Here is an 18,205-nt window from a genome sequence, read left to right on the forward strand (position 1 = left end):
CATCTGCTGACATCACCTAAAAGTCTAACAAGGTCCCAGAAACACCCCGGGGTTCCTGAGGGACACGTTTATTTAGCCTCAGAGTACTCTGAGGCCTATAATTAAAGTAATCCCCTCAGGTAAGCCTTGGCAGAAAAAAAGAAAGGCAGCCATGAGTGTGCCTTCATAGAAGCACATTCCAGTGACATACTCCTGTTTCTAAAATCTTGAGAAGTTCCTTCCCAACCAAATGGTTCCAAAGGTTAGCTATGAATGAAACTTTCCCCTTGCCCTCAGGAGTACTTCCTAAACCTCTCCCCAACTCTCTTGAAATCAGCACACTAGAAATATGGACCCCAAAGCTATCTTAGAACAGGTAGACCTGGATAGCACAGATACAGGTGCCTGGATGAAGAGAGCAAGGCTCTAGCAGAGGCAGCCAGAAGAGCTCCATGACCTCTGTTCTTAACCAGGGGCCAACGTCTCTTAGGAACTCCAGTCTTCTGTCTAGCCTCTGGGTGTCCTTTCAGAGGAAGAAGGAAAAGGGAGAGCTGCCCTGGTGCTAGATATTCTCTTTTCATAAAGAAATCTTACTATACGCTAGACACAAAAATAAGGCAGAGAAGAATATAGGGATGGTCCCTTCTTCCTTTAATGTCTCCCCTGGAAGTAGCCTTTCCCCATTTCAGTGCTACCCTCATGGCTTCTGTGGGAATTCTGAGCCAAGAAAGCTCATTGATAACTAAAGCTGAAGGTATAAAAGATCATACAGTCATAGAATTCTCTGACTAGAGTCCAACAAACCTTCAACTAAACAGTTGAAGGGACTTGGGCCCAGAAGTGGAAATTATTTTCCTGAGGTCCCACAACCAGTCATAGCAAAATCAGCCCCAGAAGGGAAGGAAGGTCTCCAGATTCCCAAGACAGTGCTCTTTCCAGCACACTGTAAGGCTCCATGCAAACTTTGGTCCACACTGACAACCACTACTTGATAAGACTAAGAAATGGTCCTGGTAATATCACTCACTGCTGAGACACTGAACGCAGATTCTACACTGGCTGAATCATCCATCATTAAAGCAGCTGGGGATGCAAAGAGCTAGGCTTTCTCATTATTTCCTAAAACAGTAGCAAGGATAAGAAGCTAAGAGAACTAGACGATATGAACACTGGAACAATCTTTCAAAGGGAGTCAAACACTTTTCTATAATACTGCCTCCATGTCAACTTTATAGAAGGTAAAAAGACAAGAGATTCACTCTGGGAATTAATGGCATTCTTCACTTTGAAAATGAGAAAAGTTTCAAGAATCATCCTACTACCCCCAAGCAGGGATTATATGATACCTTTATAACAAAATCTGGCAGTGTTTGCCCTTTTACCAGAGGCCTACACTGTTTTGTTTTGAAAAAGAAAATTGCTACAAATTAAACTGAATTTTGCTTCTTAGGGTGCCTAACTCATTCTTCTGCTTATTTTCCTTACTCAACCTCAACATTAAAATATTAAAGTATCTTTCTTAAATTTATCCATTGAATTTATTAATTTTAAAGCAAATGAGTACAACCTTTTGTATTTCCCTATCAAAAATAAAGTTTTTTTCACTGGTATGTCTTTCCATAAAAGACTCCCTCTATTCCTGTTCTAACACTTACTGTTCAGACTGACTTAAAAGAGTGTTTTCCATGGTCCCTCTAGCTGCTAATGCCTGAGATTCTCTGAGATTTCCTTACCTCTACTCTGCATATATCTTGTACGTGCATGCTTTTTCACATACTCTCTTTCCATTAGAATGTAAGTTCCTTGAGAACAAGGATTATTTTTGCCTTTCTTTGATCCCTAGCACTTAGGATAATGCCTGGCACACAGTAAATGTTTAATAAATGCTTGTCGACTAATTAAGGATATGAAAAAAATCATTCAAACATAGTACCTGACAAAAGAACTCTGTGGAGTCATCAAATAAAACATTAACATTTGATGAGCTACAGATGTCACTGATGGCATCCTTCTGCCTCACATCTGAAATACAATCCAAGTAGAGAGCTGATGCTGCTCCATTTTCAGTGGTGTCTCCAAGCTCAGATCTGGAGTTTGGAAAAAGCTCAACCAAACTGTCATAATCGCCCAGGGATCCTGGTGGATAAAGCACAGGATAATCTGCACTGAAGAGATGCTCTGCACTGGACAGCACATCCTCAGGCGTTTCTCTGATGCTCTCAAAACGGGCTGCCCAAATAGGGTCCCTTGAGGCCAAAGCATTAACACAAAACTTGTGGGCTTTGCTCTTTGCATGATACTTAAGCGTCTCCACCTTGAAAGGCCCCGTGTAACCTTCTATTAACCTAGACCTCTTGTCCCGAACAGATGGGTACTCCCGGCAGGCAGAGCAAAACAGGGCTGTCTGCTCCTCATTCGTGATCAACCACGGAAACTGCTGAAACCAAGACTTCTGGATAGAACGCGGTCGTAATATTTTTTTGGCTTTTCCTATGGAATCGTCTTCTATGCTGTCACATTCTGAGTGACTGAGGTGGGAAACACAGGCTTTTTTCCGTGGTGGCAGATACAACCCAACTTCTCCAGTGGGACCCTGTATGTCTATTTCTCCCATGGATCTCCTCTTCTTGTTTCCTTTAGAGAAAGAGACAAAAGTAATGCGCTTTGTGAATCTCTTCTGCAGCAACCCTCACTGATGGCTATCCTAACTCTGTCTAACTATTTTCAGTAAATAGGTACTTCCCATGTCCCAGGGAAGGCTATCCTATTGCTTCACAACTTGATTCATCAGAAAGTTATCTTTATGTTAAGCCCAAATCTGCTTCTTTTTAATTTTGATCCACCAGCCTTCTGGTGGATTGGGCCTTCTGGAACAACATAGATCAAATTTGTTCTCTCCACTATATGACAGCACAAGAAATTCTTGAAGACAGCTATCGTATGTCTCCTTAGTCTTCTCCTGTCCAAAATAAATGTCCCCAGTTCTTTCAATTACTCTTTTGTTGAAGCCTGTGTTAGATAGTCCCACTCCTCCTCTCATCCAGGAATTATTTAACTGGCACTGGGAAAGGAGAGGGAGAGAAAAGGGAGTGTTTATTAATGCATCAATAAGCACATCAACGGGTCTGCAAACTTGTATACTCTCCCTTGACAATCTAGTGACATTACTGAAAAGTTGATGAAAATAGAGCTGGGAGTCCAGCCAAGGAGGAAAAACTAGTCCCTGAGACAAGCTAAATCTTAAACAAAAAGTACCAGGATTCTCTGGGTCAACTGCAGACAGATATGAAAAGGGCTGGAGAGAGGGATCCAAGAGGACAGTGGTTCCGGCATAATGACCCCTTCTGGTAGGGTTTCCTTAGGGCTCTCCCCTTTAGCGCCTTTCTCTCTCAGGGCAGAGGCCAATCACTCAATACAGGGGAACACTATTCCTTGTGCCATTTCTAAACAGGAAACGCACCTGAAGGGGGAGGGTACCAAAAGGGAACAAGGCAGACAGTGAAGAGTCCCTGAAGCTGAGCAGTCAACTGCTCCTACGTGCTTAGCCATATCACTATCATTTCCCAAGCAGCCACTATATTCTAGCATACGGCTAGGTCCCAAACATAGAAGAGATGTATCCCTCGCCCTCCAGGAATTTAAAGTCTAACAGTAGAGACACGGTAAGCTAAAATAAAAATTAAAGCAGATGTCAGTAACAGACACACAAACCCATTACAATCTATAAAATATATAGTTACCGATGCTTACATGAAGAAATGGGGTGACTTATAAACGGGTTGCTCTATTTGTAAACTGACTCAAAGGAAATAAAAATTTTGATTCAAGAATTAAAACAATTAAAAGAAGCATGTCAAAACATTAATTTTTTAAAGTTTCACTTTCATAAGGCAAAACATTTATTTTTAAATGTTTCAATGCCATTAACAATGAATTTTTATCATTTTAATTATTGTTTAACTATAAAAATACATTTCTTTAAAATTAATGTAATTAATTTACTGTTTTAACTCAATTAAATGGATTTTAGATAACTCTATAATACCTAAAATCCCAAATGAATCTTCTCTTCCAGACCATACGTAAAACAGCACATTGCTACAGCCACATGTGTATGTGTGTGTTTACATATATACACAAACATACATAGACAATTTTTACAGCCTCAGACTTCAGCAACTTTAGAACTTTCATATATATGATATTTAATACGTATAACACTATATATCTCTATCTATACATATGAATTGTACAGTTGCTAAAGTCTGAGGAGTCAAGAGCTGCCTCCTCATATTTAACTCTACCATTCTTCCAGCTCCTCACATCCCCACTATTCTGGCTAGTCCTAATTGTCGAAACTTGTGGTGTACAAAGTATTCTGTCATCAGAGAACTAGAGAAGCATAGCCCCTTCTTTCTATATTACTTGGCAGTATCTCAAGTCCTCAGACTGACACATGACACAGGGGCTATAAGAATACTGAATATGCCTCTGCTTTAGACTGACTATGCAACCTGGTGGCTATAAGAATCCCTAGGGGGAGTAGGGAGAGTTAGAGGCCAGTGGGGAATCTAGGACCCCCGTCTTTCCTCTTCTAATCCTCAAGCTCACTATCCTCTTCAAAAGGCAAGTCCAAACTTACCTAGGTGATGACTCAAGAGTTTCCTCCTACCTGGGGCATCTCCCAGCCATGGCTCTACCCCTCTTTCAAGCTTACAGAACAATTCCGGGTTAGCGATGGGGGTTCCTATTCCAGAGAAGAGAGAATTGCAGTGAGGTCCTAAGTTCCAAAGGAAGGTTTTCTAGAAAGAATATCCTTGGAAGTTTGAGACATCCTCTTGGAATTGACAGCCATTTTTTAATAGAGGTAGGAGATGAGTAGTGACTTTTCTCCATGGGTGAGTGGTCAAGAAAAGAAGCAGATGCTTTGGATTAGTTGGGAGAAAGAGGAGGAAGACTCACCATTCCAAAGAGTAAGGAATCATGAGAGTTAGTGGACACAAAGACACATAACAGAGGCTCCAGAGGATGTTCTATTCAATCCACATTTATTCACATATTATATGAAGATTTGGAAGCTCTTTACATAAAGGCAGTCAACTATCCTAGAGTATCAGAGATTGCTGAGATAGTATGGTATAATATAGATAAAGCACTGGACTTTATCATCAGTATGGCACTGTCATTACTCAGGAAGGACATGAGAACTGTGTTCATACGTAAAAATTCCTGATAGTTAAGAAGGAAGAATGCCAGATATAATCTGACATATACAACAGACAAATATATACATATACAATAGTCAAAGAACAACTACTTATTAGGTGCCTACTTTGCATAAGGCATTACACCAAGCATTAGGTATGCGATGACAAAAATGAAGTCATTTACATTTTACTAAGGGAAGCAACATATCCACAGAAAAGTCAATACAAAATATAAACAATATAAATATAGGGTCATTTCAGGGGAAGGGAGGCATGGAGGAAGGGGAACAGAAAAGGCTTCATGTAGGAGATGGCACCAGAGCTGAGCTTTGAAGGAAGTTAGGGATTCTAAGAGGTAGAAGGGAGGAGAGAATGGCCTAGAGCTAGACGTCAAAGGGCTTTAAATGCCAAGCAAAGGTATCTGCATGTGATCCTACAAACAACAGAAAACCACTGGACTTCTTGAGTAAAAGAGTAATATGATCAGAATTGCATTTTAGGAACATCACTTTGGCAGCTGTGTGAAGGATGGATTGGAGAAAGGAAAGACTCGAGGCAAGAAGAGCAATTAGGAGGCTACTGAAATAGTTCAGGACACAGGTAATGAGGTCCTGACCTGGGGTGGTGTCCAGATAAGTAATGACGAGGCAAAATTGACTAGAGAGATCCTGTGGAGGTAGAATCAACAGGGATTTTCCAAGAGTTCTGAGAAAATCTCAGTAGGATGCCATGTCCTAAAATTCTACAGGAGAACTAAATCAAGAATTATGGGATGCACTAGAGCAAGGATCCTTAACTTATTTTGTGTCATGGACCCCTCAGACAATCTGCTGTAACCTATGGACCCCTTCTCAGAATCTTTTTTAAAATTCATAATAAAATAATATGCTAAAGTTGAATTGGAGTTTAGTGACAATAAAGATATAATTTTTTTCCACCCAAGTTCACAGACCTCTTGAAATCTATTCATGGACCCCTTGGGTCTATAGATCCCAGATAAAGAACGCCTTCTCTAGAGAATTAAAAAAAAAAAACCTGATAAAGCAAACACAGTAATGAGGAAGGAAAGGCATTATCTAAGATGAATAACATGCCCACAAAGGGAATTCATTCACAAATTTAGATTTTTAAAAGGCAAATAGAAAAGTGAAGCAGGGATAGGTAATAGAGGATGAACAGTAAAGTGTGGCATGATCTTATAAGAATAAACTCAGAAAGCCTAAAGCCCAAAAACAAGATGAAGTTTGCACTGAATGCTACAAAAAAACAAAAGGGATTTTTTTTGAAGCCTATTTTGGGAGACATATGCTTAGACATGTGAAAAAGATTGGAGATTTAATAGACTTCATGTTCAATAGGATAAGGAAATAGAAGATACAAAGGTAGAATTCAGTCTGATACAAAGAAAAGCTTCTATACATGCTGAGCTATCCAAGAGCGGAATGGACTGTCTCATGAAATACTGAGTTCCCCATCACTTACAGTCTTCAAAAGGTAGATGAATTACCTCTTGCCAGGGATGTTATAAAGGAGAGTCCTGCTCATATATGTATGGAATAAGGTCACAGGGGGAGTCTCAAAGGTCCCTGACAGCACTAATTTTCTATGATTTGCTGAACGTCTTCTATGTGTAAGATACTGTGCATATATGTATGGACCTCTTCAATGACTGAGGCAAATCCCACACAGAGTAGGAAGTATATAACATAGTAGGAAGAACAGCAGAGGAAATGATCAATAATTTAAAAGAGTAAAAAAAAAGAGAGGCAGTAGTAATTCAAATCCTCAGAAATATGCACAAATATGAGAAATAAATCAGATGGTCAAATGGACCCCTTGTCATATAATAAGCATTTATTATATAGTTCCTTTGTGCCAGAGTCTGTGCTAAGCACTAAAGATACAAAGAAAGGCAAAAATGATTCCTGCCCTCAAGCAGCTCACCTTTAAAAAAAAAAATTTTGGAAGCAATCAGGGTTAAGTGATTTGCCCAGGGTCACATAGCTAATAAGTGCCAAGTGTCTGAGGCCGGATTTGAACTCAGGTCCTCCTGACTCCAGCCGGTGCTCTATCTACTACATCACCTAGTTGCCCCAAGAATTCACATTTTAACGGGGGAAATTAACACAGAAATAACTATATAGATATAAGATATCAAGAGGAAAGACAGAGGGGTCTGGGGAAGAAGAGAGAGCAACTGGAAAATCAGAAGGTAGGTTGTGGCTGTGTCAAAGGAAATCAGAGAAGCCAAGAGGCAGGGGAGAGGAGGAAGAGTATTCTAGACACGGAGGATGGCCAGTGTAAAAGCAAAGAGTCACAAACTGGAATGTCTCATACAAGGAACAGTAAGTGAGGGTAACACAGTACAAGGCAGCCAAAAAAGGAAGAAAGGGGCCAAGTTGTGAAGGGTGTTTTAGATGACAAACAGAGGCATTTAGCACAGTGCCTGCTACAGAGTAGTGCTTAATTAATGTTTATTGAATTGAGTTGAATATTTGATCCTGGAAGTAACTAGGAGCCACTGGAATTTATTCGGTTGGAGGGTGATATGATCAGAATTGCACTTAGGAAAATTATTTGGGCAGCTAGGTGAAGGACAGATTGGAATGGAGAGAGCCTAGAGGCAGGGAGACCAACGACAAGGTAATAGCAATATTCCAGTGGAGAGGTGATGAGAGCTTGTGCCAGGGTAGCGGCTGTGTGAGTGGAGAAAAGGAGACACAAGAAAAGTGAAGGGAGAAATGACAAGGTGTGACAACAGACTGGACATGTGGGATGAGTGCCAGAGAGCAGTCAAGGACCACACTGAGTATGTGAGTCCAGGTGTCTGGAAAGATGGGGGTATCCTGAATGGTAAGAGGAAAATGGGAAGACAGAAGGGTTTGGAGAAAAAGATAATAAGTTCAGGTCTGACATGTTAAATCTGAGATACCTAAGGGGCATCCAGTCTAAGACGTCCCTGCAAAAGGATACATGAGTGTGGAGGCCAGGAGAGAGACTGGGACTGGTTGTATAGATCTGAGGATCATCTACATAGAAATGGCAATAAACCAGGTAAACTAGAGAACTTAGTGCAAGGAGCTCAATTTGACCAAAATAGGTATTACTGAGATTTAAGTGCAATATGATTTCAATTTATTACCAGGAAATGAAAACAGAAGCAATCACAGTGGAAGAGGCTGGTAGGTGTGTCTATGTCTATATATTCAGTGATGTCTTGTACGTACAGATTTATTGTGTGCTGGCTTGTTACACATTTTTTCATATAGGTGGCCTGTCTCCTTAGCTGGACTGAATGTTCCTTAGGAGACAGATGACAGGGACTATGTCTCTTCCTAACTCTTTCTATTTTCATCACCTTGTACAGTGCCCTTCCCAGAGGAAATGCTGTTGCAAAGTGGCCAGAGTTCTAAAAGGCTTCAGAGTCAGGAAGACCTGAGTGAGATCATAGCTCAGAGCCAGGGATGGGGAAGCTGCAGCCTCGAGGCCACAAGTGACCCTCTAGGTCCTCAAGTGTGGCTCTTGGACTGAATCCAAACTTCACAGAACAAATCCCCTGAGGATAGGATTCAGTCAAAGGGCTGCACTTGAGGACCTAGAGGCCCACATGTGTACTCAAGGCCACAGGTTCCCCAGCCCTGGTTCAGATACTTCATCTCTTAGTGAACCAGGCAACTCTCAAAGACTAAACACTGCCACACAGCTGATAATCTGCATTGGGAGAGGGAGTTTCCTCACCAAGAGTTCCTTATACTGATAAAAATCACAGGTCAAAATAAATAAACTAATAAACTTTAACAGTGAAAAACATTTCTGCATCTCTTTTTTCTTATCTGAAAAAGGGGGAAGAGTTGGACTAGATGGTCTCTAAGGCCCCTTCTGGCTCCCAAATCCCATGTTTGTACAGTGGGGTTAGGGGTAAAGTTGACTAGAGAGATGGTCAAAACAGTAGATGCCATCATGACCAGTAAGGGATGGAGGGAACGTTCCTTACCCTCCCAATCTCCAGCCCCACACATATTCCTATACCTTCCCATGTTAGTAATAGTGGAGAAAAGGTTAAGAAATGTTACCCTAATATGACTACAGGGAAGCAAATTCGAATTCCTACCCAGTGGTGCCACCAGCTTGTCAGAACCACAGATCTCCCTCTGCTGCTCTCCCAATAGCATCCATTCCTCCTGAAGCAAATACACTGTGATGTCATCGAACGTCACCAGCATCTAGGAACAAAAACCATGAACTTCAGCATCTCTGACCTCCCTAAGCCCTTCCCTTCTGTTCTATCCCACTTACCCTCCATGATGCCCTATTAGTTACTATCTAGCCCCCTGCCCTTGGCCCTAGCCTGGGCCACATCCTTTCAAATATTCTCAGTGGCAGCAAATTGACTTGTGAGGATGGGTATAATTTTTGGAAGCTGTCTGCAGTCATTCAGTACCACAATTGTTGAATAAAGTAAGTGTTCAAGCTGATGAATGACATTATTGTTTATAAGTAAGGTGTGACTATAGAGGGGAAAAAAACAATTTTGTGTGGGTGGCCCATAAAATATGGTTCTGAAGGATATACAAAAGAAATTCCAAAAATATTTTGATCAAAGGAAGCATTATTAGGATAAGTGTATAGCTTCCCAAGTGGATGATCATGGAAGGTAACATTTATTTGGATATATAAGTTCAAGTATATTAAAAATCAGTTTGCTTACTTCATACTTCATGAATATGAGCATCCAGCTATATCAGAGATGTGTTTATTTGCTTTGCAAGCTCCCAGGGGCCAGTAAACTGGTCTTTTTTCCATTCTATCCCCTCCACACTAATGTACAAAGCACAAGAACAAGCCCTTTAACAGGGTCTTCAGAAAGAGCAATATTGTCTCCTCATCTCCACTCTATCCTGCAGAATAACATCTTCAGATCAAACTCCCTAAATCTCGTACCCACTTTCATCATGTTGCTCTTCTGCTCAGGAACCTTTAATGGAAGGAAGAATGACAGCACTGATTACAGTAAGAATCTGAAACTACAGCTTAGGACATGGAAAGTGGGACTATAATAAGCAGTCAAAATGGACAAATCCACAAAAAGAACAGTGGAGAAAGGAAAAGGGTTTAGCAGAAAACACCATTTGTATATAAGCAACCAATGCAAGCAAATTCTCTTCCAGGAGAGCAGCAATACTGAAATGTCAGAGTTTGTAGGTGAAGTAACGGGATAATTCGCATAACTTAGAAAAGACAACCAAACTAATATGCTGACCTATTCAACATCTACTTGTTGAACTCCTACTATGTGCTAGTCACTGAGCTAATTGTGGTGAGGGATGGAAGCATAAAAAAAAAAAAGAGGACTAATGGCCACAAGGACTTTACAATCCTCTTCATAAACATTTTCAGCAACCACACAATCCAATTTGTAGCCTAAACAACTGCGTTGTATATGCCACAGCAATTAACATTATGGGGCTAGCAGTGATTTATGAGAGAAAACCGGACAGCTTAAAAAGAAACAGATCTCACGCTAAGGTTGGAAAATGATGATGCCAAACAAAGAAATAATTCTCCATGTTTCTGAAGATCAGAGGAACAGACATTAGGAAACAACACAGAAAATCTGATATCAAACTACCTAATCCTGCTGCATACTACCCATAGGACCCTAGACCTCTGAAGGCCTCAGTTTCCTCATCTGTAAATTAAATTAATAATAGCAGTTAAGCATTTAGATAGCACTTTGAGGTAGCAAAGTTCTTTCCATATGCTACCTCATTTGCTCCTCACAATAACCTTGTGGGGCAGGTGCTATTATTATCCTCATTTTATAGGTGATAAAACTGAGGCAGACAGAGGTTGAGTGACTTGCCCAGGCTCACCCAGCTAGTTAGTATCTGAGGCAGCATTTGAACTCAGGTCTTTCTGACTCTAGGCCTGGTGCTCTATCCACTTCATCACCCAGCTGCCTCTAAGCTAGATGATCTCTGAAGTCCATTGCGCTCTAAAGCCTATTACTTTGCACCAATCTTATGACCAAAAGAAAGGAAAAACCTAATAAATGTAAATAAATACACACAGAGGGCATGATGTATGTGTATGTATGTGTGTGTGTGTGTATATACATACATATATACATATATACGTGTGTGTATGTATATGTGTGTGTATACACATCAGGAGAACCTAATGAACTTAACATAGCATACACATATACACATATACACATACAACACATCCATGTGACGTTACTGAAAGGTTCCTAGATCAGAGACAAAACACAATTTCACAGGATTTAGAAGGGATTTGGGGGGATCTCAGAAGTCATCCAATCCATCTACTCATTTTTAGAGATGGAGAAACTTAGGCCCAGCACAGCGAAGTGACTTACCCCAATCTCACAGGTAATAAATACAAGTGCTGAAATTTGAACCCAGGGCCTATGACTTCAAATTCAGCACTCTTGTTTCTACCAAAGTACAGCTGCTGCTACTACAATTACAGTATAATATATCTGCATGGTGCTTTCGAGTTTACAAAGTATCTCATCTCATTCGATCCTGGTGACACTGCGTGAAAGGCAAGGCAACTACTATCCTCTTCATTTTAGAGGCGAGGAAACTGATGGTCACAGAAAGTAATTTAGCTAAGGTCGTAGAGCAAAGGAATAACACAACCAGAAGAAAAACCCCGGCCTTCTGATTCCTAATTCAATTCCATTTCCACCCTACCACCCTTAAACTACCAGAAGACCATTCCAGACCACTGGCAACATTTAAAAAAAAAAAAAAGACTGACAGGTAAATGAGGCAGGAAACTGAAAGCATAGTAGGAAATGAATTAACTGGAAATTGGGAGATTCTAATCCTGGCTCTGCTACTAACTAGCCAGGAAACCTGGGTAAGTTACTTCACTGGTCCAAAGTTTGCTCATCTGTAAAATGAGGTCAGCCTAGCTGACCTCTAAGGTTCCTTCTAACTTGTATGTTCTTGTGATTATAAGATCTAGTATCGGCAAGAGCTAACTGACACCCAGTCTTCTCTTGTTGGTGAATATTACACAAAGGTTAAATTTACCTGCAAAAGATGCTCACGCAGAGAGAGGTTGTCTTTTTCATGTCCATCATAGATCCCTTTGAGCTGTGGACCTTTCTTCAAAGTAATGTTTTTAAATGCATAAGATAAAATATGTAGGATCACAAAGGAAACTGATTCTATTGAAAAAGTCATTAAAATTTTTTTAAACATCTAAGGCTGAAAAGGGCTAGGGGGGATTCAAGATTCTTATCACAGAGAAAAGAAAAGAAGAAAAGACTTTTTTAAACTCAGCAAAAAAGAAACAGCAAGCAATTGATCTATGTGTTTAAGTAATAACCCTATGCCATGGTTCCTGCGTAAGGCCTTGTTTTGTACATTTCCACCATTATTAAGAATTTATCCACATTTTTCTGCCAAGACTTTGAATTGATGGCCCTACTGCCACAAATTGGATTGTAGGATACTAGAGCATCAGAAAAACAGGAGGAGTGGGAGAATTTATTCTTATTTAGAGGTTGAGGTTTATAGAGTTCTGAGACCTCAGTTCAAACCTTCAAACTCTTCTACTCACCAGTACCTTACTGCAGAGGCAGCCAGCAGTATGGTGGATGGAACACTGACTCTGGAGTTAGGAAGACCTGAGTTCAAATCTGGCCTTAGACTTTTACTAGTTTTGGGACCCTGGGCAATTCACTTAACCTCTGCTTGCCTCAGATTCCTCATCTGTAAAATAGGGATAATATCTATTTAGCAGGGTTCAAATGAGATAGTATTTGTAAAAGCACTGAGTGCTTGGCACATAGTAGAAGCTATATGCCCATACATGATTTTAGACAAGGCACTCAATCTTCCAGATTCTCAGTCTCCTCAACTCTAAAATAGATATTATAATAATAGTACCAACTACCTACCTCATGGGAGGGGTTGTTAAGAGGATCAACTGTCAAAAGGGATGTAAAGTACTTGGTAAATCATAAAACACTACATAAAACTGGTCCTTATGACTGATAATTATTATGAAAATGGCACTATATCCAAATTTTCTCATAAAAAGGAAGAAGAATTTTAAATATTAAGAACCCATAATATTCCAGCTGATCCATTAAGGGAGGGAGGGGGGAAGAGGGAGTGTCTTTCACATTAAAGCTCTCTTTTAGGAACAAAATTCCATAACTCTAAATACTTAAGGAAAAACCTGACATGATCATAGTCATGACATGACATGACATAGAAGGCCATTTTCTTGGGCTCCACTTAAATTATACACAGTTTCAGTGTCAACTGATTACTGAACAACCTCAAAAGCAAGAGGGGCATCAAAACATAGCCATTCGATGTCCAGGGCTTAAAAAAGGATCCCCATATGCTATGTTTTTGTTAAAGTCTGGACTTTAAAAAAACACACACAACAGGAGGTTCAGTTTATGTTCAGGACCACATATGTATAATTAAATTTAAAACTTTTGAAAGGTTACAAAAACACTGGGGAACAAACAATGGCCAATTGGTAAAGACATGAATGTAGTGATGAATTCAAAAACGGATAAACACTTCCCACTTGCCATTCCTGATCAACAGAGATGTGTATAGTTTATCTTGTAGTTCATTATAATCACAGAAAGCTAGAATGTATTCATCTACAAAAACAACTTATTTAATCCTGGTATATATTTTAATTTCAACTCTTTGGGTGAGATTACGTCAACTAAGAGCAGTAAAACTCAGATTATGTCTGGGTCTCTATTTTCTTCCAACCTATCACAATCATTTGAAATTTATACATTCCAAGACCTTCAGTTTTTTGATGCCCAGTCACAGAAAGAGCTAGAAGACAAGAAAGCTCCATAACAAGGTGGATTTACTGTAGAATTTTATTTTATTTATTTTTTTAAAATACCTGTCAGCTAGTCACAGAATATCAAGAGTTGGAAGGGGCATTCTAAAACAGACAATATCCCCAACAACTGGTTACCCAATCTCTGAGTAAAGCCCTCCAGTAATGTGGAACTTTTCCAGTGACAGTTCATTTCACTATGGATCACTTTAGTTAGGGAGATTTTCTTTATATTGAACAATACCTGCTTCCCTGTAGCCCAAATGCTGTGTTCCTGAGTCCAGAAGAATAAGTATAATCCCCTTTTTCACATGACAATTGCTCAAACATTTGAAAGCCATGATGATGAAAGTTGTGGTTTCTTTAACCATGGTTTCTAGTACCCATGCCACCTGGCCACCCTCCTCTGGACCTGTTCTGGCTTGTCAATGTGTTTCCTAAAAACATGGTGCCAGAATGAGATCCAATACTCGAGTTATAGTCTGACTAGGTAAAGTACAGGGGAACTATCACCTTCTCTATTCTGATCACTATAATTTTGTTGGTATAGATTAAGATCATATTATTTTTTCTGCTACATCACACTGCTGCCTCCCATTGGCCTTGCAGTCCATTAGAAACCTCACATCTTTTTCATATGAATTGTCATCTAAACACATTTCCCTCAGTCTTAATTTATATTTTGAATCCAAGGGCTGGAACTTTCAATGAGACCAATTAAATTTCATTCATTTCACGGTGCATACCATTTTGGATCCCAGTGTTGTTTCATCCAAAAATCTGATAACTATGTCACCTATTTTAACCCCAGAAGCCAGGGCAGAATCCTAAGGCACTGCACTAGAGATTGCTCTTTGGCTGACACTGATCCATGACTTACACGGCTGCCTTTAGGGGGTCAGTCCAGCTGGCTCCACATCTTCTCTCTCACTTACGTGACTTTTGCTTTTTAACCAGTCCTGTATTTTTACTGGCATGGGACTCCTGGTATGGAAATTCCTACCAATGCAGATCAGCCACTGTTCTATAACTTATCAACTTAAGAGATTCCTGGGGAACCTGGAGAGTAAGTAATTGCCTAGGGCCACAAAATCAACAGAGTATGAACTTAAACCAACGACTTCCTGATTCTGAGACTAGCTTTCTCCCAATTAGGCCACATTGCTTCTCACACTACTGACTGATCTATACATGGCATAAAAATACGTTAAAAGCACATTACCACCTATAATATATACATGAAATACTATGAAATATCCACTTTTTGTTCAAAGAACAGGCCCTTATCTCGTTTTTGTATCTTTTACAATGCCTAGGATCTAGATACCCACTACTGATTCTGTTTCTACTCCCGCTTCTAGGCCAATGTATGGAGTACAGGATGAGGCCTTATCATCCAAGATACATAAAGACTGTTGTTGCCTCAGCTGCTGCTGACAGTTAATATGCAGGAAGAGGATGTGAATTGTTTTCATCTGAGCCTTCCTCATATCATCATGCCCATGCTGATGAAAGATCTGTGTTCATGTCAACTATCAGAGAACAGCAACTTCTAGAGAGGACCAGATCTTTGACCAATTTCCACTATTCTGCTAGTGCATCATCAGGCCCTAAAGCTGGTGCTTATAAATAAATGACACCAAAGGAGAACTATTATCTTTTACTCTGAAAACAACAAAGCTATTATCTCAAGCAAGCCTCCCCAACAGTGTATGGAAAGAAAATCCTTAAGAGATCTCAACATCTGAATGGAACACCTATTGGATTCACCAATGGGCCTCAGGAGCTGTCCTTGATTTGCAGAGCAACTTACACTGGCATTTTATTCTGCAATCAGTTTCACTAATTAATTCTCTGGGATAAAAATCAAAAGATACTGAGAAGAGAGTCTTGTCCAAGGTCATTCTTTGAGTCAAGATTAGAATCAAACATGAAATTTATAGCCCTTGGAATTTGTAACTGTTCCTAATAAAGGAACCAAGGATTCTCTGCACATCCAATCTAAAACCCAGGGCATTTTTATTTCTTTCCTTCCAGATCTATTTGTTGAAGAACTGGAGCAACGGAAATCAGCTAGACATCGGATGAAGGTCTGAGTGTAACAAAGGAAGTACTTACAGCTCTCAATTGAACTTTTTTTCTAATCTTCTTCTCCACCCCACCCCAGGCCCCCATATATGCACTAAAAATCTGTCATTGATATGAATTACGGAGATGGAATTACAAGTTTCTTGAATGCAGGGGCTGTTTTGTGCATCTCTAAATTCAAAGAACCATAAATCTAGAGCTGTAAGGGGCCTCAGAGGCTATCTAACTCCCTCATTTTACAGACGAAAAAACTGAGGACCAGACGGGTTAAATTCGGCCAGGATCACACAACTGTGTTAAACATTTCTTCATAATCTCTAATAAAAAGCTGAACACATACTAGCTATTCAATAAATTATAATGATACCTGTAGGCTGATCAAGTTACATCCTATGACAATTTGGCAAATAACACCCTACCATGGATTATACAAGCAAACTACCTATACTAGTAATGGGGGGAGGGGAGAAATTCAAGAGAGAAAGAGTCCCTTAAAATACAAATATTCTCGGGGGAAGTTAGGTGGCGCAGTGGATAGAGCACCAGCCCTGGAATCAGGAGGCCAGAGTTCAAATCCGGCCTCAGACGCATAATACTAGCTGTGTGACCCTGAGCAAGTCACTTAACCTCACTGCTTGTGCCCTAGTCTGTCCATATGACCATGAATAGGTTATTGCATCCTCTCCTGCCCCTTATCCCCATTCCCAGAATAAAATAGCTCCCTCCTTTCTTCCCAAACTTTACAATCTCTCTCCAAAGCACTGGAAGACCAAGTTGACCTTCTTTGGAAGGGTTCAGAAGGAAGAAATTGAACACAGGTCTCTACCTTCTGTGGGACCCAGGTAAGCCTCGGATACTGGAAAGTATGCTTGATCATCCCTTCTCCCCATCAGTACACCATACAACTAACAGGAAAAGCCTTCTTCTCTATGATCCTAGGATTTAAAGCTGAAGAGCAAGGTGCTTAAACTTCGCTGAATCTAACCACTTACACTGCCTAGATTCAAACCCAGGGTCCTCTTATTACAAATCCTGTTAAATGTACATAACACCCTGACCTGCTAACTGCCACCACCCTGAGAAGCAGATCAGTTCTTCCAAACCCTCTTGGGGGAAGTGGGACAGGAAATTCCTTCCCATCACCTCGCCTTCTCTCCCAGGGGGTCACTCGCCCGACCAGTTCAGCCAGAAGCTAGAGGAGATCAAAGGCAGGAAGGTAGGGCGCAGGCTTGGGTAAAAGTGCCAAGCACCACCCTGCTCCCTCTTCAGTGTCAGGAAGCTGGGCAAGCTGCGGCAGATCAAGGGAAAAGCAGCTGCAGTTCCAGGAGGCAGCAGAGAGCAACATCAGATCGGGCCTGTGTGTGCGGGCGCCTCCTTCCCTGCAAGGCAGGCTCACCCAGCCCGCCAGCCCGGCGCGTGCTACTCTGATGTAAGGGAGCTGCGGGAGGAGGAGTGGGGGGTCCCCGTGCCCCTTCCCATCCTACCTGCCCTGACTCCCCGGACTCCATGGCCCCGCTGTCCACGGGCTGCGCCGACCCCTCCACGGGACCCCCTACCCCAAAGCCCTCCCGAAGACCCTCTCTTCCTCCCTCCCAGCCCTAAGGTCCGGCCGGGGAATGGGCTCCCTCGGAAGCGGAGAGCGATAGGGAGGGAGGCCCGGCCCAAGGACTCAGGCAGCCGAGACCCTAGCGGTGGGGCGGGCAAGTGACCACGGCCCAGAGGGGGTACTAAGCTGAAGCGAGCGTCGTGCCCAGCGCACAGCTTTACGGCATCGGCCGCAGCCTCACGGGAGGCGTAGTTCGGCCAAAGCAGGCAGCCCCCGAAAGTGCTGATTGGCTATGGCGAGACGCCCTCCTGATTGGGCCTAGAGAAGCTCTATTCCCGCCCCGCCACCCCCTTTCCCCCCGCCTCACTGCAGGGCGAGATTTGTCGTTGCTAGGTAACCGTCCCCCTACTCCCAACACACACTCCCTCCAAAAACTAGCCGCTGCTCGAATCCAGTGTCCACGATTGGTCGCTGGAAAGGCGGGGCCTGGAGTGCGCGGAAAGCTTTCTTTTGGTTTGGCACG

At 41.4% G+C, this 18,205-nt stretch overlaps 1 protein-coding gene across 3 annotated transcripts in view; it reads right to left on the minus strand.

Annotated features, from left to right (window-relative positions):
* ZNF862 (zinc finger protein 862) overlaps positions 1–17,950 on the minus strand; it is a 32,995-nt gene extending 15,045 nt beyond the window's left edge. Inside the window, exons 1-4 of one of the 3 annotated variants that reach the window (XM_020977893.2) lie at positions 17,621–17,950; positions 9,298–9,409; positions 4,622–4,726; positions 1,913–2,613 (exon numbers count right to left, since the gene is read on the minus strand). In XM_020977893.2, coding sequence (XP_020833552.1) covers positions 1,913–2,613; positions 4,622–4,726; positions 9,298–9,409; positions 17,621–17,644 — 942 coding nt within the window. In that variant the 5' untranslated portion in view covers positions 17,645–17,950. Of the gene's footprint in view, positions 1–1,912; positions 2,614–3,234; positions 3,888–4,621; positions 4,727–9,297; positions 9,410–12,253; positions 17,589–17,620 lie in introns of those variants that run through there. The other 2 variants (XM_078152891.1, XM_020977895.2) reach the window with 2 other exon arrangements.
* Between the last annotated feature and the right edge of the window lie 255 nt (positions 17,951–18,205).

The sequence above is a fragment of the Phascolarctos cinereus genome, unplaced genomic scaffold (assembly GCF_003287225.1).
Source record: "Phascolarctos cinereus isolate Bilbo 61053 unplaced genomic scaffold, phaCin_HiC Scaffold_1;HRSCAF=81, whole genome shotgun sequence".
Classification (NCBI taxonomy): domain Eukaryota; kingdom Metazoa; phylum Chordata; class Mammalia; order Diprotodontia; family Phascolarctidae; genus Phascolarctos; species Phascolarctos cinereus.